The sequence below is a fragment of the Aethalodelphis obliquidens genome, unplaced genomic scaffold (genome assembly GCF_003676395.1).
Source record: "Aethalodelphis obliquidens isolate GAN/ISIS:26980383/991018 unplaced genomic scaffold, ASM367639v1 scaffold88, whole genome shotgun sequence".
NCBI lineage: Eukaryota > Metazoa > Chordata > Mammalia > Artiodactyla > Delphinidae > Aethalodelphis > Aethalodelphis obliquidens.
In genome coordinates, this window is record NW_020838032.1 from 1,094,211 (window position 1) to 1,114,872 (window position 20,662).

General features: G+C 33.1%; 1 protein-coding gene across 5 annotated transcripts in view; it reads right to left on the minus strand.

Annotated features, from left to right (window-relative positions):
- ERCC6L2 (ERCC excision repair 6 like 2) overlaps positions 1-20,662 on the minus strand; it is a 157,170-nt gene that overhangs the window by 85,034 nt on the left and 51,474 nt on the right. For all 5 annotated transcript variants that reach the window (XM_027094256.1, XM_027094254.1, XM_027094255.1 and 2 more), the window contains exons 7-11: positions 14,789-14,929; positions 13,670-13,783; positions 12,688-12,807; positions 6,391-6,462; positions 5,630-5,775 (exon numbers count right to left, since the gene is read on the minus strand). In XM_027094256.1, the coding sequence (XP_026950057.1) occupies positions 5,630-5,775; positions 6,391-6,462; positions 12,688-12,807; positions 13,670-13,783; positions 14,789-14,929 (593 nt within the window). The remainder of the gene's footprint in view (positions 1-5,629; positions 5,776-6,390; positions 6,463-12,687; positions 12,808-13,669; positions 13,784-14,788; positions 14,930-20,662) is intronic.

Here is a 20,662-nt window from a genome sequence, read left to right on the forward strand (position 1 = left end):
AAAAAAAAAAAAAGCTGACAGATGATGTGACAAAAGTAGAAGAAAGGGTGGATGTGTGCTAATGCTAATACTACACATTACAAGTACTTAAAAGATACTGTAGAAAGTTACTAGACTAAAAATCAAAGATTGAAGTATATTATTTCAGGTTAAAAAAGTAATTTATAGACAAATAATAAAAATAAAAATAGTAAAGAGTGTGTGGAAAATGGGGAGGGAGGAGTGTAAGTAAACTAAATCCTCCTCTAACATAACAAAGAGTCCAAGCTGTTTAAAGCTGATAAACTAAAAGATAATGAAGAATTAGGATTCTGGCAAAAATGATGGACTGAGCCAGTGTGAAACTCTTTTGTTTCAACACCTAGAAATTAAATATAAATTTTTGCAAAACAAGGAAAACAAAACAAAAACTGAGCATATGTCTTTTGAAAAACATAGCTAAAGAATGGATTTATTATGTCTTGTAAGGTTCTTTATGTAACAAATGTAAGGACTTCGGTAACAAATCACTCTTTGAATTCAGTCATAGGGAAACAGGAATCCAAAACTTCTCTTGTCCTGCTTGGGATGCCTAACAAAGAAGTCAAAGTAAAATCACAGTAACGGAGAACTCCTACAACCACAGTCTCCAAAGGATTTCCACAGAGGAAAGAAGCCCCACTGAAGATAAGCTCAAAATAAAAAATTACAAAATGTGTGAAGAAACCATCTACCATAAGCAAAAGCCAGAGGGAAGAACAAATAGAAGGATTAGCACCCCCCAAGCACAGGAGTTAATAGAGCAAAAATGCCATTCAAAAAGATATTTTTCAAAATGACTAAAATTACTAAAGAAATAAAAAAGCTAGAAACCATAAAAAATGAAATATATGTAAAACTGATCAGCTAGATTTGAAACATATAAATAAGACTTTTTAAAAAATTGAATATATTCCTATGCTATACATTGCATCGCCATGACTTCTTTATTTTGTACCTTTCAAACTCCTTCACCTATCTCACCCCTTCCCCGCTGGCAACCACTAGCTTGTTCTCTGTATCTATGAGTCTGTTTCTGTTTTGCTATGTTTGTTCTTTTGTTTTGTCTTTTAGATACCACGTATAAGTGAAATCATATGGTACTAGTCTTTCTCCATCTTATTTCACTTAGATTATACCTCTAGGCCCATCCATGTTGTCACAAATGGCAAGATTTCATTCTTTTTATGGCTAAGTAATATTCCATTGTATATATGTGTGTGTGTGTGTGTGTGTAATCTTTATCCACTTCATTTATCAATGGACACTTAGGTTGCTTCCATATCTTAGCTATTCTAAATACTGCTGTAATGAACATTGAGATACATATATCTATTCAAATTAGTGTTTTGCATTTTCTTCAGATAAATGTCCAGAAGTGGAATTGCTAGATTGTGTGACAGTTCTATTTTTAATTTTTTGAGGAACCTCCATACTGGTTTCCATAGTAACTGTATCAGTTTACATTCCCACCAACAGTGCACAATGGTTCCCTTCTCCCCACATCCTCACCAACACTTGTTATTTCTTGTCTTTTTGATAACAGACATGAGGTGATAACCTCTTTTTGATTTGATCTGCATTTCCCTGAAGATTAGTGATGTTAAGCACCTTTTCATGTGCCTGCTGGACATCTGTATGTCTTCTTTGAAAATGTCTATTCAGGTCCTCTGCTGATTTCTTAATTGGATTTTTTTGATATTGAGTTTTACGAGTTCCTTATATATTTAGAATATTAACCCCTTATTGAACATATCATTTACAGTTATCTTTTCCTATTCAGTAGGTTGCCTTTTCATTTCATTGGTTTCCTTCACTGTGCCAAAGCTCTTTAGTTTGATGTAGTCACATTTGTTTATTCTTGCTCTTGTTGTCCTTGCCCAGACAGATCCAAAAAATATTACTAAGATCGATGTCCAATAGTGTACTACTTATATTTTCTTCCAGGACTTTCATGGTTTCAGGTCTAACATTAAAAGTTTAATCCACTTTGAGCTTATTTTTGCATGTGGGGTTAGAAAACGGTCTACTTTCATTCTTTTTCATGTATCTGTCCAATTTTCTCAATATCATTTTTGAAGAGACTGTCTGTTCCCCACTGTATATTCTTGGCTCCTTTGTCATAGATTAATTGACCATGTAAGTGTGGGTTTATTTCTGCGCTCTCTACTCTGTTCCATTGATCCATGTGTCTGGTTTTGTACCAGTACCATGTTGTTTGATTATTATAGCTTTGTGTACCAGACATTTGATTCTGAAATCAGGAAGCATAACACCTCTAGTTTCGTTCTTCTTTCTCAAGCTGCTTTGGCTATTTGGGATCTTTTGTGGTTCCATACAAATTTTAGGACTATCTGTTCTGTGAAAAATGTCATGGGTATTTTGATAGGGATTGTATTGAATATGAAGATTGCTTTGGGTTATATGGACATTTTAACAATGTTAATTCTTCCAATCCATTAACATGGTATATCTTTACATTTATTTGTGTTGTCTTCAATTTCTTTCATATTTGTGTTATAGTTTTCAGTGTACATATCTTTTACCTCCTTAGTTAAAATTATTCCTAGTTATTATGTTCTTTTTGACACAACTGTAAATAAAATTGTTTCCTTAATTTCTCTGATAGTTCGTTATTTGGTATAGTAATGCAACAAATTTCTGTATGTTAATTTTGTGTCCTGCAACTTTACTGAATTTATTTATTAGTTCTAATAGTTTTTTGGTAGTGTCTTTAGGGTTTTCTATATGTAGAATCATGACATCTGCAAATACTGACAATTTCGCTTCTTCTGTTCCAATTTGTATGCCTTTTAATCTTTCTTATCTGATTACTGAGGCTAGGAATCACTGTACCATGTTAAATAGAATTGGTGAGAACTGGGCATCCTTCTTTTGTTCCTGACCTTATAGGAAAAGTTTTCAGCTTTTTACCATTGAGCATATTATTAGCTGTGGGTTTTTCATATATGGCCTTTTTATTATGTTGATGTATGTTCCCTGTATACCCACTTTGCTGAGAGTTTTTATGGTAAATGGATGTTGAATTTTGTCAAACTCTTTTTCTTCATCTATTGAGATGACCATATGATTTTTATTCTTCAATGTGTTAATGTGGTATATCACATTGATTGATTTGCAGATATTACTTTAAAAAAACATTATTCAAAAAATAAGAATGCTTATGTGTGTCTTATAAAACTTAGCTCAAGACAGGATTCTATGCCATTTAATACTTTGTATTTAAGGACTTATGTGTGAAATTACTTCTTGAATTCATTCACAGGAAAATGGAAATCTAGAGCTTCTCTGCTTGGGCCTTAGTTGCAAGAATTCAAGAACTTTAGTGCTCAACAGTTAAGTAGCTCACTCATCATATATAACACTTGATTCCTCATTTTAAGTAATTCTTTTTTCTTTTTTCTTATTTTCTTTTTTTTTTGACCACGCCGTGCAGCATGTGGGACCTTAGTTCCCTGACCAGGGATTGAACCCAGACCATGACAATGAAAGTGCCAAGTCTTAACCACTGGACTGCCAGAGAGTTCCCAAAGTAATTTTTATTTTGACTTAGTTTTCCATTTTTTGTATTTTATATGTTTATTTTAAAAGTCCCCTGAGATTACTTTCTAAAATATACAAACAGCTTATACAGCTCAATATCAAAAAACAACCCAATCAAAAAATGGGCAGAAGATCTATACAGACATTTCTCCAAAGAGGACATACAGATGGCCAACAGTCACATGAAAAAATGCTCAACATCACTAATTACTAGAGAAATGCAAATCGAAACTACAATGAAGTATCACCTCACTCCAGTCAGAATGGCCATCATCAAAAAGTCTACAAATAATAAATGCTGGAGAGGGCATGGAAAAAAGGAAACCCTCCTACACCGTTGGTGGGAATGTAAATTGGTACAGCCACTATGGAAAACAGTATGGAGGTTTCTTAAGAAACTAAAATAGAGCTACCATATGATCCTGCAATCTCACTCCTGGGCATATATCCAGAGAAAACTATAATTTGAAAAGATACATGCACCCCAGTGTTAACTGCAGCACTATTTACAATAACCAAGAAATGGAAGCAGCTTAACTGTCCATCAACAGATGAATGGATAAAGATGTGGTATATATATATATATAATATACACACACAATGGAATATTACTCAGCGATAAAAAAGAATGAAATACTGCCATTTAGAGCAACATGGATGGACCTTGACATTATCATACTAAGTGAAGTAAGCCAGACAGAGAAAGATAAATATCATATGATATCACTTACATGTGGAATCTAAAAAAAAAAAAAAAAAGATACAAATGAACTTTCCAAAATAGAAAGAGACTCACAGAGAAAGGGAGGGGAGGGATATATTAAGACGATGGACGATGGGATTAACATATATACACTACTAGAGATAAGACACATAACCAACAGGGATCTACTCTATAGCACAGGGAACTATACTCAGTATTTTGTAATAACCTCTAAGGGAAAAGAATCTGAAAAAGAATATATATATATATATATATATATATATACACACACACACACACACACACACACACACATATATGTATATATATAACTGAATCATTGTGCTGTACACTTGAAACTAATACAAATGACACTGTAAGTCAACTATACTTCAATTTAAAATAAATAAATAAATAAATAAAGTCCTTTGAAATTCTTTTTGAAAGATAGTGGAAGCACATCTATAAAATACTTATTACATTAGATGTTGAAAGTTACAGATTTGTTACCCCCCAAAAGGGATTAATCTTAGGTGTTTATATCAAATCTTTCTTTAAAGTGAGTGTATTTCTTAAAAAGTTTATTGAGAGATTCATAAATAGGTGTTAGAACTGATTTAACTTTTATAAAACCTATAAATGTTGAGCTGCTCTGCTTGAGACCAGGTAGAGACAGAGGAGGGAAACTCCTGGCCCACTAAGCACTGTGGGTTCTCAAGAGCTCCTTGATCACAGTTCGAAAACCACTGCTACCTATCATTCTCAGCTATTTGATTAATAACTTGATTATGCAATTAAGTCTGATTGCTCTAACCACAAGACATGAGTCAAAACAGTACAGAAAATTTCTGAGGAAACATCCATTTTTTGGATTTAAAAAAAATAAAGCCAGGGCTTCCCTGGTGGCACAGTGGTTGAGAGTCCGCCTGCATTGGCAGGGGACGCGGGTTCGTGCCCTGGTCCAGGAGGATCCCGCATGCCGCAGAGCGGCTAGGCCCGTAAGCCATGGCCGCTAAGCCTGTGCATCCGGAGCCTGTGCTCTGCAACGGGAGACGCCACAACAGTGAGAGGCCCGCATACCGCAAAAAATAAAAATAAAAAAAAAATAAAGCCAGACATATAAAGAGAATTCAGTGATAAGGGAACTGAGAGAAAAGTTTAGATAAAACTCAAGATATTGTTATTTCAGTCAAAATTAACAGCATTTTTGTTGCTTCTTCTTAAAGCTAAATGAAACAAAGCAATACAAGCATAACCACTGAAAATCCAGTAATAGTTTAAAGATTACCTTAAATCTTAAAAGCAATTAGATAAAAATCAAGTTATCAAATTTTATTTTCTTACATTGTGGAGACAAGGCAAATGTTAACATCTTGTGTACTGTTGAACTCTTTCACAATCTTGATTCTTTCCTCTGATTTTGTATTTCCATCAAGTCGTCGGTAATCAAGCCCAGATGCCATACAGTATTGCTGCAGCACATCAAGCAACTAAAGGAAAGATACAGAGACGTGCAAAGACAAATTCATGGTTTAATAAGTTTCATACCATTATAGAGATGAGCTTTACTAAGTATTAATATTGCTGGTCACAATTTCTTATAATTACAAGAGCAACAAATATTTTTCTAATTTCTGACTCACATATATCTTCCCATTATACTGAAACTGACTTTAGTGTTCAGCAACCTTTGTTTTAAAAAAAGAAAAAATCAATCTTTCAGGGGAAAAAAATCAATTTTTAGTTTTTTAAACTAAAACGGAATAAAAAGAAAAGTATTGGCTAACTCATTTATGTAAATATATTACATTATTTTTGCTATTTTCCACATTCTAAAATTTCTTAAATGTCTTAAAGAACACTTTAATTATTAACAAAAACATCAACAGAGAATTAGAAATCTATCTTTGAGTTTGCTATTTGACAGTAAGCAACTCTGATATAATTGAAATTTTAGTATCTCTTAAAATTTCTTACCTCATTACCATTTCCTACAGAAGATACATAAGATAGTAAATGTGGCTGGATGCTGTTTTATCTCTTAGACTTTATGCCTCAGGAATTAGGGTTGAGCCAATCAAGAATATGCTTCAGACAAAACTCACCTTGGTGGAAAAGGAGAAAAGAAGAACTTTATCTTTGTTTTGCCTACAATGGTTTAAAAGCTGCTGAAGGACCTGGAAGGGAACCAGAGAACATCAGTGAACCAGTTTCAACAAAAAGTATACTATATACATATAAACATCACTTGAAATTTTCTTAAAAATTACTTTCATACAATATAATTTCAGTTATCTTTTATAATTCCCTTCATATTTTCCAAGTTAGAGAAATAAAGTATTAGATATTACATGAAATTCATCATCATATTGTTAATAATGAGGTAAAGTTCTCAAAGACTTTTATTTCATCTCATCTGGTTTTAATAAAAAGGAAGCATTTTAGATTATGGGATGCATTTAAATGGATTAATTTAATTTCCAAAATACACTTTATTTATACCTACAATATGTTCAGAAACTAAATTACAGAGCAGCATTCCTTTTAGGAAGTATTTAAGTTTTCTCTAGATAGATATAATAAAATGTGTTTAATTTCACCTAGGTTCTAAAAGTTCTGATATTTATTTTCTCAGAATAATCAGTCAGATATACACCTCTTCTCATTTTCTCCCGTTTCTCTATTTACAGTAAGCCCTGAATTCCAGATTTGATTTTGACCTCAAAATGCCAATAATTTGCCCCCATATGCAGCGCTTTTAGGAAGGAAACAAATAATCCAAAACCTGTGTATGAGAGTAGTACTGTTATTTTTAAAAAGGCATTTCCACTCTGGCAATGACAGCTCCAGAACACTGTGGAAAAGCAAACCACAAAGGAAAGAAAAGGAATTTTCTGTACTAAGTATAAGGTTTTACTGAACTATACAATAAACAACTAATTTTATTTATTAAATGATAAACATTTAAACTTTTAAATAAAAAAATTTATACTCAACATAAAATTCTTAATAGTTGAGCAAGAAAAGACATTGTGCTAACTCTGACCTCTACGCAACAATCTCTCAAAAAAAAAAAAGCTGTGGAGTTGAAAAAAAAAAAAAAAAGCTACTCAGACAACCAAGCAAATGGTAAATTAAAATGTCACAGATCAGGTAAACATTGATACTTGGAGAACATATAAAGTAAATTTTAATTGTATTAGCTTTATTTTTTAATAAAATAACTGAATAAAGCATGTGCATTTGAATTTCACATAATTCATTAACATTTTAAAATTAATATATTTTATATTTTAGAGCAATTTTAGATTTACAGAAGAACTGAGTATACAGAGAACTCCCACAGATTCCCTCCCTCCCTCCCCCCACTTCAGCCTCTTCCCTGAACAGTTTCCCTTATTATTAACATACTGCATTAGGATGATATATTTGGCTGATGAATAAATACTGATAAATTATTATTAATTAAAGTTCATAGTTTACATTAGGGTTCACTTGTGTTGTACAGTTCTATGGGTCCTAACAAATATATAGTGACATGCATCCATGACTACATTATTATACAGAATAGTTTCACTGTCCTAAAAATTCCCTATTCTCCATCTATTCTTCCCTCCCTGTAAATCCCTTGCAACCACTGATTTGTTTCTCTATAGTTTTGCCTTTTCCAGAATGTCATATAGTTGGCATCATACAGTATGTATCACTGGCTCTTTCACTTAGCAATATGCATTCAACGTGCCTCTGTGTCTTTTTGTCGCTTGATATCCTGTTTCTTTCTACTGTTGAATAATTTTCCATTGCCTGGAGGTACCACAGTTTGTCTATCCATCCACCTATTGAAGGACATCTTGGTTGCTTCTAAATTTGGGCAATTACAAACGAAGTTGCCATAACCATCTGTGTACAGGCTCTTATGCAGACATAAGTTTTAAACTAATTTGGGTAAATACCAAGGAGCATGATCAGTGGATCGTGTGGTAAGAATATGCTTAGCTTTGTAAGAAACTGCCAAACTGTCTTCCAAAGTGGCTGTACCACTCTGCATTCTCACCAGTAATAAGAGTTCCTATTGCGTGTTGTCAGTGTTTTGAATTTAGCCATAGGTGTCTAGTGATATCTCGTTTTAATTCGTAATTCCCTAATGACATGTGATGTTGGGAATTTTTTCATATGCTTATTTGTCATCTGTATATCTTCTCTGGTGAAATATTTGTTCAGATCTTTTCTGTATTTTAAATTGTATTGTTTATTTTCTTATTGTTGAGTTTTAAGAGTTCCTTGTATATTTTAGATACCAGTCCCTTATTGTTTTGCAAATAAATTCCTACCAGTTTGTGGCTTGTCTTATCATTCTCTTACAGACATTAACATTTTAAGACAAGGATATGATGCACAGAAATCCACTCTGATTGTTTGAGGGTATCATACCTATTACAATTTCAGGTATTCTTGAACATTTTATAGTAAAAGCAAAAAACAGTAATAAGGAAAGTGAATGTTTTTGAACTGAAGGTCTTTATTAGGCTAGTTAATAAACAAAAAACCCCCCAAAAAAACCTTACTAGTTAAATGAATAACTATAAGCTAAAAATTTCAGAAATAACAGTGTGGTCACTATAGTTGGAGTCTTAATAATACAGACCCAATGTTTTGTCACTCAGTTGTCCTCCACAGAACAAGACAATCCACCTGTAAGGGAATCCTAAATTTGAGGATGTTCACAGCTAATGAATCTTAGATCTAATTTTTCTCAAATTAGTCAGGCCTAGAGATGAACATGACCCTTGTATGATTCCAACAGCACTAAATTGGGTTTCCTAGTCTTGTTTCCACCCTCCACAATAAGACTCTGTGGCATTTCCCAAGGGAATTAAAGGGAAAATGAGGCTTCTCATCAGGGGAATCAGTGCAACTTTGTGCCCATCCCCTTGAATAGTAGTTGAGGTCAAAAACGACCTTGGCACTTAAGAGAAAGAGCTGGAGTTCATAAGTATAGCTTTGAGGCTATGATGGGTACAGTAGGTATTATGTCCACAAATAAACTGCAGTTGCCAGCTAACCTATAATAAAAGAAGCAGATCTAGGATCGTTTATCACCTGAATTCAAGAAGTACATGCAATTTGGAGTTCTTAACCCCACAGGAAATAATTCCATTATAAGCCTGTAAGTTTTGTATTACTAGATCATGAGATGATGTTGCTAATCAAATGATGAAACACAGTCTTGAAAACATATCCCTAGCTTACTACCATCAGTCTCTGTTTTATTGGTGTTCTCCCACAAAACAAGTAAAGTACAGGCTTCCTTCTCATATAGACACACACCCAGCCTCTGGAAATAATTCCCTTCTAAAAATCATAATAAAAATAAATGTAATAATTATCTTAATCAAACACTGTTATTCCTAAATAAGTAACTCTAACAGTATGTTTTAAATCATATAGTTAATGGATATATAAGAATATAAAGTACAGAGTAATAAAATTCCATTTAATTTCAAGAGTGGTAAATTTTTAGTGAAGAATCACAATGAATAAAATTTAAATAAATAGCCATGAATAATGAAGTTTTCAGAGAAGGCCATGATTTCTGGAAATATTCTATTGGCTTAAATTATAGGATTATAAGTGCTCAGTTCTAAACTAACTGGGCTTTTTACATTTCTCAATTTAAAAATAATTAAATAAAAGTCAATATGGATGACAAAAATATTATTGTTAGGAAATATTGTTAGATTTGAATTATTTGCTGTGAAAATAAATCATAGGCTGTTCTCTCTAACACAAACTTATTTATTTTAAAAATACACAATTTTTACAAAGTGAGCATAGAGGGAACATACCTCAACATAATAAAGGTTATATATGATAAGCCCACACTAATATCATACTTAGTGATGAAAAACTGAAAGCTTTTCCTCAAAGATTAGGAACAAAACAAGGATGTTCACTCTTGCCACTTTTATTGTACTGGAAGTCCTAGCCAGAGCAATTATGCAAGAAGAAAAAAGGCATCCAAATCAGAAAGGAAAAGTAAAACTGTCACTATTTGCAGGTGATATGAGATTATATACAGAAAACCTTAAAGACTCCACCAAAAAAAGTCAGAATATATGAATTCAGTAAAGTTGCAAGATACAAAATTAATATACAAAACTCAGCTGCATTTTTGTAGATTAATAAAGAACTATCAGAAAGTGGAATTAGAATCCCATTTACATCAAAAAAAGTAAAATAACTAGTAATGAATTTAACTAAGGAGGTGAAAGATCTGTACACTGAAAACTATACGACACTGATGAAAGAAACTGAATAAGATACAAATTAATGGAAAGATATTCCATGCTCATGGATTGGAAGAATATTGTTAAAATGTTCATACTACCCAAAGCAATCTATAGATTCAGTGCAATCCTTATCAAAATTCCAATGATGATTTTCACAGAAGTAGAAAAAAACAATCCTAAAATTCGTATGAAACCACAAAAAACTCCAAAAAGCCAAAGCAATCCTGAGAAAGATGAACAAAGGTGGAAGCACCACACTTTCTGATTTCAAACTATATCATAAAGCCAAAATAATCAAAACAGTATGATATTGGCGTAAAACAGACAAATAGATCAATGGAACAAAATAGAGAGCCCAGAAATAAACTGTGAATATATGGTCATTTAATTTACAACAAAGGAGACAAGAATATACAATGGGGAAAGGCTCTCTTCAATAAATAGTGCTAGGAAAACTGGACAGCCATGTGCAAAAGAATGAAACCAATCTTGAAAAGATATCTGCACCTCCCCAGATTCACTGTAGTATTATTTACAATAGACAAACTATGGAAACAATATAAATGTCCATTGACAACTGAATGGATAAAGAAAAGGTGATACATATATGTGTGTGTGTGTGTGTGTGTGTGTGTGTGTGTGTAAAATACACAAGGAATATTATTCAGCCACGAAAAAGAAGGAAATCCTGCCATTGTGGCAACATGGTTAGACCTTGAGGGTACTGTGCTAGGTGAAATAAGTCAGAGAGAGAAAGACAATTACAGTATGATCCTACTTAGTGGAATCTAAAAAGAAAAAACCTTCATAGGTACAGAGAACAGATTAGTGGTAGTCAGAAGCAGGGGGTGGGGAGTGGGTAAAATGGGTGAAGGTGGTCAAAAGGTGCAAATTTCCAGTTATAAGACAAATAAGTTCTTGGGGATGTAACGTACAGTATGGTAACTACAGTTAACAATACTACATTGATACCTGAAAGTGGCTAATATTAAAAGTTCTCAGCCCAAGAAAAAACATTGTAAATATGTATTGTGATGAATGTTAACTAAACTTAATGGGGCAGTCATTTCTCAATATACACATATATATATCGAATCATTATATTATACACTTAAAACTAATACAATGTCAGATGTCAATTATATCTCAGTAAAAAAAATACACAAGTTTTTAAGGTACTCTTCCTAGCTTTTATTTTATTTCATTGAATTTAGACGTCCAAGCAAACTAAACTATTGTGTGCTTATGTACATTATGTTTTAAGAATATGTGCATTTTAAGGGGAAAAAAACCTGACTATTTTAAATTACTTCCTTTTTATTTTTTGCCAAAAGAATTAATTTATTTTTTCTTAATTAAAACATAATAATTGGGAATTGTTCTGTAAAAATCTGAATCCATAAATAGTTTCTTGATAGTTATTAAAGGGTTAAACAAACAAATTCTATTGCAAGGTGGCTTGAAGCTGTATTTCACACAGCTGTCACAAGAAATGCCCAAAGGCCTGGATATGTTTGGAGAACCTAGCCTTACTTTTCACACCCCTCCCTCAGTAATACACCATCAAGAGCAGCACCAACAGGTCAGTTTTCTGGTATACAGCAAATGTCCACTTGCCACAAATGAGATTTAGCAAACTTACAATCTAGGTCGGCAAGTAAAAACAAGAGCCAGAAAATTCGGTCTAGACATAGAGGCCCTGTCCACCTTGAACTCTTCAAGTAGTTAGTTCCTTTCTCAAATTTGGAACTACTGGCTATCCTCATCCTCTTATTTGGCATTAACATTTTTATTTCTGGTAGATTACTTTCTTAAACATTTGAAGACAAGATATTATATATGTGGTGACAGCATACATTTTTAACAGGGCATGAATCCAATACATCAATAAGGAAAGTTTGAAGTACACTTGATATAACTACTACTAACTGAGAAATCTATCATACGCAGGGTTCGTAGTGAGCTGATACAATTATACCAGTTGTCTTTGGTCACTATCTCTTCTGAATGATTGGGCATCTGTTCTGATAAATTGGTGTCCCTGTCATACCATTTGATAAATATATTGTATATCATCCTTGCATGTATGCAAACTGAAAGAAGAATACTTACCTTCATTTTTCCACTGTATTTTGGGTCAGAAAGTGTTTCAAAGGCTGCATCTTTGCTTTTCTGCACAAAATCTGGGAATCTGGAAAATACCTGATCACATATCTTCTTGATAAGTGTTTCCTTAAGGGGAAAAGGTAGGAGAAAAGAAATCTCAACACAATTTAAACCTGTATAAATTGAAATCATTTAAGAAAAAAATCTATTTAGAAGGAATATATATTCCTTCCTAGGTTGAAGATTTTACCTTTTCTAATTCAGAAAACCTTAAAGTGATATGTTAATCATATATGGCTTTGATGAGTTCTGAGATAGTGATATAGCTATTAATTTTGCTGTTAACTTTTTTTAAAGATTTCCAAAATAAGGAACTGAATACTTCCCAAAGAGCAGTCTTTTAAAATTACATTTGAACAGCTTCAAGCCTATCACACAAAAAGAAAATGTAAAATCATTATATAAAAAAGTTTTAAAAAGATCTTTTTTATTTACATTGTGCTTTAGAATAAGACACAATTGAAATGACTAAAGTAAACGACTGCATGTATGCCTAAATTTTGAAATTACTGATTTTTGCTAGTTTGGGAAGCACTCCTAATATTTAATATACAGATTATTATAAATCCTCATTTTAATCCAGTAGATAAGATAAATGTAATTAGACACATTATTAGTGGAATTAGGACTGACTCATCAAATATCTTTAATTAGTAATTATATCAAAAGATGTTAGGAAAATAAATATATCAACATTATCAGAGGCATAAAAAAGTTATTTTAATTTAAGGTTAACTTTTCTCACTTTGATTAAAATTTTAAGTGCATATACTTCTTTGACACCTAAATTAAAAAAACAAGCAAGTCAGTTACCTCTTAAATTTCATACAAAAATAACTTAAGGGTATTTGGCTAAGAAATTTTATACCAAATATAGAATACTTATACCAAATAGCATCACAAAGAAATTTAAAAAGTCAACCCAAACCTGTTGTTTGGAGGTGCTAGCAGCCTGCAGTAATGCAACATGGTTAGCTACCTTCTGAAGGACTGCAAGGTAACTGAAATACAAGGTTTTCACTGTTTCGCCATGTGAATTGGTCTGTAACCAGAAAAGTACAGAAAATAAAAATAAGCAAGGGACTAACATGGCTATGTAACTACTTATATCACAAAATATGCCACTTACAATAATACTTATTATCCGGTTACTATTGGCACAATACGCTCTGAGAAAATAATGGTCAACTGATATACAAAATATCCATGAATCACTAATGTGGAATCGTAGTTTTGGTGAAACATACACAATGATGTTTTTAATAAAAGAGGGGAGAAAGTCCTCATTCCAGGAAGTATACACAGTGATAGAAATGCTGCCGTAAGAGGTTCCTGGTCATAAAACTCTACAGTGTGGTGATGGTGTTACATAGAAGCCTTTACTCTCTCCGCTCACCCATTCCAGTTTTCTAGGAAACTGTGCTATTACAAAAATGTGAAGTGGTTAAAGTCAGCAAAATAAATGAGATATGGAATAAATACCAATCTAGATAAATATTTACTTATGGTCCCTCTATGCATGTGGATATGAGTTGATAATAAAGTAGCAAGGTGAAAAAAGGGCAGGAAATACATAGATTTTTTAAAAAAAGCATAAATGAATATTTGTTTCCAAATAAAAATAAAATACTTTACTGTACTGATTTCTTTTAAATTAACATTCACTCTCAGATCAGAATATTTTAAGCCTGCTATCAAAGAGGAAGTATTATCCATTGATAATGAGAAATTTACTGGAAATGAAATGAAATTTCAAGATTAAAGCAGGATACTTCCCAGTAACAGTTGAAAGGGAAGATATAAAATTGGAGCTACTTTTAAAAACTAGTTTTTTGAAAAGATACTGAATATTGTATTTTGCTGTGATTACTATTTGATATTGTAAAATCTTTTGCAAAATTATTCCCTTTTCTTAAATTACAGCTACTAAAACTAAAGAACCATGTGAGGAAAAGTTATTTTATCTGCTACTTACTTTGATACTATTAGAATACAGTACTCTGTAATCAAAAGCAAGATAGTAAGGATATCGTACGGAAATGCTTACCTTATAACAACAATTTCTCCTTTTTCGGCCACTGCTGCAGGTACAAGGCTTAGAAGATTGAAGTATCAAAGACACATCTTCTGTTTCTAATACTGTTTGATAGACGGCTTTCTGAAAATCTGTCAGAGAACAATATACCATCTGCCAAGATAAAATACAAGGTAACTATTAGTATCTTTTTCATAGCAATAATAATCACAATGCACATCAGGTTTCATAGACTGTAATAGTGAAAACTGCTCATAAATTTATATTTTTTCTGGATACATCATTATACATAGGAGAATATAAGAAAATTTCTCCTAATTCTCCCATATTCTATGCTACAACCCTACCCTAAAGTATACAAATTATAACTTACTTTCCAAATAAATCTCATAGTTTTTCTTTAATTTAAAAAATCAAAATATGAAAAAAGTATGTAATTTCCTTATAAATTTCTCAACATATTATTGTGGGTCTTTTCAGGGGTCTATATTATTAGCCCATCATGCAAATAAGTGATTAAAGTTTAGGTCAAATAAAAAACTAGAAAAGGAAAAAGGGAAAATTTTTAGAACAATGGTATGGATAATACTTACTGAATTACTTGAAAATTTAGAAAAAAATTAAAAACTTCCTATTACTGAAAACAGGATAAAGCATTTGCATTTGATATCTTGCTATAAATTCCCAAGATTAGTAAAGATAAGAATTAAGTAAGTACACATAAAAGCAAAACTTGTAGAAGTTGCTACTTTGTGCCCAAATTCAAGAAAAGAAAAAAATATAAGAAAACAATGCCACAAAGTTATAGTGGATACAGTTTGCCTTATATTTCTGGTAGTACTGGAAATTGGTAAAATTCTTCTACATATAGCTGTATGTAACCAAGGTCATAAAACTAAATATATCCATATTAGGACTTTGAGGAATGTGAATAGGGGAAAAGCCACCTATTTTAAAATATTTATATGTGTGTATCACTACGATAGAATATTACTGCAAAAAAAAGATGCATGGTGCATATGAGAATATTGAAGATGGGGTCAACGATTAAGGTACAGAGGGAAATTCTGAGTTATTATTTTCCTCCAGGTTTACTAAGATATATTTGACATACAACATTGTGTAAGTTTACAGTGTAAAACACTATGATTTGATATGTGTATTTATTGCAAAATGATTACCACAGCAGTAAGGTTAGTTAACACATTCATCACTTCACATAATTACTTTTTGTATGTGTGGTGAGAACATTGAAGATCTATTCCCTTATCAACTTTCAAGTATACACAGTATTGCTAACTACAGTCACTATGCTGTACATCACATCCCCAGAACTATTCATCTTATAACTGGAACTTTGTACCTTTTGACCAGCATTTCCTCATTTCCCCTAAACCTGAGCCTCTGGCAAACACCATTCTACTCTCTGTTTCTGTAAGTGTAGCTTTTTTTTTTTTTTAACTCCATATATAAGTGAGATCATACAGTATTTGTCTTTCTCTGATTTATTTCAGTTAGCATAATGCCCTCCATGGTGTCACAAATAACAGATTTCCTTCTTTTTTATGGCTGAATAATATTCCATTCTATATACATACATATTTTCTTTATTCATTCATCTGTCAACAGACAGTAAGGTTGTTTCCACATCTTAGCTATTGTGAATAATGCTGCAATAAACATAGGAGTTCAGGTATCTCTTCAAGAGTAATTTCATTTCCTTCAGGTACACGATCATCCCTCAATATCTGCGGGGGATCGGTTCCAGGACCCACCTCCCCTATGTTTAACAAAATCTGTGTATGCTCAAACCCCTTATATAAAATAGTGTAGTCTTGGTCCTCTGTATCTGCAGATGTGGAACCTGCAGATGCAGAGGACCGACTGTATACCTGGAAGTGGGATTGCTGGTAATTCTATTTTTAATTTTTTGATGAATCTCCATACCATTTTCCATAGTGGTTATACCAATTTACATTCCCACAAACAGTGCACTGGGGTTCCCTTTTCTTCACATCAGCACAACACTTGCTACCTCTTGCCTTTTTGATAACAGTCATTCTGACAGGTGTGCACTGATATCTAATTGTGGTTTTGATTTGCATTTCCCTGATGATTAGTGATATAGAGCATCTTTTCATGGGTCTGTTGGCCATCTGTGTGTCTTCTTTGGAAAAAAGTCTGTTTATTAGGTCCTCTGCCCATTTTTTAATTGGATCGTTTGGTTTTTTGCTATTGAGTTGTATGAGATTTCATATATTCTAAATGAGTCCCTTATCAAATATATGGTTTGCAAATATTTTGTCCCATTCAATAGGCTGCTTCTTCATTCTGTTGTTTCTTTTGTTGTACAGAAGCTTTTTAGTTTGATGTAATCTCACTTGTTAATTCTTGTTTTTGTTGCTGTGCTTTTGATGTCATATCCAAAAAATCATTACCAAGGACTTCCCTGGTGGCACAGTGGTTAAGAATCCACCTGCCAATGCAGGGGACACAGGTTCAAGCCCTGGTCTGGGAAGATCCCACATGCCGCGGAGCAACTAAGCACGTGCGCCACAACTACCGAGCCTGTGCTCTAGAACCTGCGAGCCATGAAAGCCTGTGCACAGCAACGAAAACCCAACACAGCAAAAAATTAATTAATTAATTTAAAAAAATCATTGCAAGACCAATGTCAAGGAGGTTTTCCCCTATGTTTTCTTCTACGAATTTTATAGTTTCAGGTCTTACATTTAAATCTTTAATCCATTTTGAGTTAATTATTATGAGTGGTGTAAGACAGGAGTCCAATTTCATTCTTTTGCATGTGAATACCCAATTTTCCCAGCACCATTTATCAAAAAGACTGTCTTTTTTTCTCCATTCAGTACTGTCTCCCTTCTAAAATATTGGTGGACTGTTTACACATGGGTTTATTTCTGGGCTCTGTATTCTATTCCACTGGTCTATGTATCTGTTTTTATGCCAGCACCATACTGTTTTGATTACTGTAGCTTTGTAATATAGTTTAAAATCAGGAAATGTGATGCCTCCAGCTTTGTTCTTCTTTCTTAGGATTTATTTGGCAGTTTGGGGTCTTTTGTGATTTCATACAAATTTTAGGATTGTTTTTTCTATTTCTGTGAAAGATGTCATTGGAATTCTGATAGGGAGTGTATTGAATCTGTAGATTGCTTTGGGTAGTGTGGACATTTTAATATTAATTCTTCAAATCTATGAATATGGAATCTTTCAATTTATTTGTGTCTTCTTCAGTTTCTTTTATCAATGTCTCATAGTTTTCAGCATACGTGTCTTTCACCTCTTTGGTTAAATATATTCCAAAGTATTTTACTGTTGAGTTGTTACTAAAACATGTAGTAATATTCACTGAACACTGCTTACATATCACATATTTCAGAGCAACCATGTGAGGCAAGCACCATTGTCACCATTCCCATTTAAAAGATAAAGAAATCAAGGCTTCCCTGGTGGCGAAGTGGTTGAGAGTCTGCCTGCCAATGCAGAAGACACGGGTTTGTGCCCCGGTCCGGGAAGATCCCACATGCCGCGGAGCTGCTGGGCCCGTGAGCCATGGCTGTTGAGCCTGAGCATCCAGAGCCTGTGCTCCGCAACGGGAGAGGCCACAGCAGTGAGAGGCCGCGTACCGTAAAAAAAAAAAAAAAGATAAAGAAATCAAGTTTTGAGAGATTTAACAAATTGCTCAAGGTGATAAAACTAGTAAGTAGGGGAGCCAGGATTGAAGCCTATGGTATTTGATTTCAGAGACCAAGTTCTAAAACTCTGTGCACAACTCTTTCTTCATATACTTAAAATTTATTGTTCCTACTAGATATATAACTAAAATTACACAAAACATTTAAAAAGTGGGGTTCAAAAAATAAACAAATGGGACCTAATGAAACTTAAAAGCTTTTGCACAGCAAAGGAAACCGTAAAAAAGACAAAAAGACAACCCTCAGAATAGGAGAAAATACTTGCAAACAAAGCAACTGACAAAGGATTCATCTCCAAAATACACAAGCAGTTCATGCAGCTCAATATCAAAAAAAAACAAACAACCCAATCCAAAAATGGGCAGAAGACCTAAATAGACATTTCTCCAAAGAAGATATACAGATTGCCAAAAAACACATGAAAAGATGCTCAACATTACTAATCATTAGAGAAATGCAAATCAAAACTACAACGAGGTATCACCTTACACCAGTCAGAATGGCCATCATCAAAAAATCTACAAACAATAAATGCTGGAGAGGGTGTGGAGAAAAGGGAACCCTCTTGCACTGTTGGTGGGAATGTAAATTGATACAGCCACTATGGAGAACAGTATGGAGGTTCCTTAAAAAACTAAAAATAGAACTACCGTATGACCCAGCAATCCCACTACCAGGCATATACCCTGAGAAAACCATAATTCAAAATGAGTCATGTACCACAATGTTCACTGCAGCACTATTTATAATAGGCAGGACATGGAAGCAACCTAGATGTCCATTGACAGATGAATGGATAAAGAAGATGTGGCACATATATACAATGGAATATTACTCAGCCATAAAAAGAAATGAAATTGAGTTATTTGTAGTGATGTAGATGGACCTAGAGTCTGTCATACAGTGTGAAGTCAGAAAGACAAAAACAAATACCATATACTAATACATATATATGGAATCTCAAAAAAAATATGTTTCTGATGATACTAGGGGCAGGACAGGAATAAAGACACAGACGTAAAGAAGGACTTGAGGACCCGGGGAGGGGGAAGGGTAGGCTGGGACGAAGTGAGAGAGTAACATTGACATATATACACTACGAAATATAAAATATATAGCTAGTGGGAAGCAGCTGCATAGCACAGGGAGATCAGCTTGGTGCTTTGGGACCACCTAGAGGGGTGGGATAGGAGGGTGGGAGGGAGATGCAAGACGGAGGGGATATGGGGATATACGTATGTATATAGCTAATTCACTTTGTTATACAGCAGAAACTAACACAACACTGTAAAGCAATTATACTTCAATATGTTAAAAAAAAAAGTGGGGTTCATGAAGTATTCCAATTGAATGATAATATATGCTTTAGATCAAAAAGTCAAATGTTGTATCAGTTTCCCCAACTTGCATATCAAGATCATATTTTCCTTTCAAATCTATTTTTAAAAATAATAATCAACAGGATATCCTAAGATTAGGGTATTTGATAGGACTGCCCCTATTGAGGACAATATTAATTAGATTTAATTCACAGTAATTTTTAGAAACTTTATTCCATTGCCTGAGCTAGAAGAACCACAAGATTAAAAACTATGAAAGACCACTATATTTTATAAAAATTTTCTTAAGGTTAACACCTCAAATTTTCTTGTACAATTAACAGAATTTAATTGTAATTTTCCTACAATTTCTTAAAATTAGGTTAGTTGTGTAACTGTACATTGCATTCTACAAGAAATGTACCTATATAAAAAAAGCTTTTAACAACTTTGGCCTGTAGTTAGAATTAAATTACCAAAGAGTATACTGGGTTGTAGATGGTACACAGTATAGGAAGGACAAAATATGAACAGAAAACACATTACGGAAAGAAGTTCTTCTTCCTTCATTGAGGAAGAATTATATCAAAACCTTCTTGTTCTAAAATAAGAGAAATGAGTTTAATGTATATTAACAGTAAACCTGTTAGATAAAATGTTAGTAAAGTTAGTGAGGAAGATGACTGGGCTCAATTAATATTTTATGAAATTCTGCATATAACTTTTTTTCATACTGAGTAAAAGGCAAAAATCTATATTCATAAAATACCACAGGAGATAGGTTTTCTCTTCAAAAGGAATATTTTTAGAAAAAATGAAACACGACAAGAAATTCATAATATACACAAAAG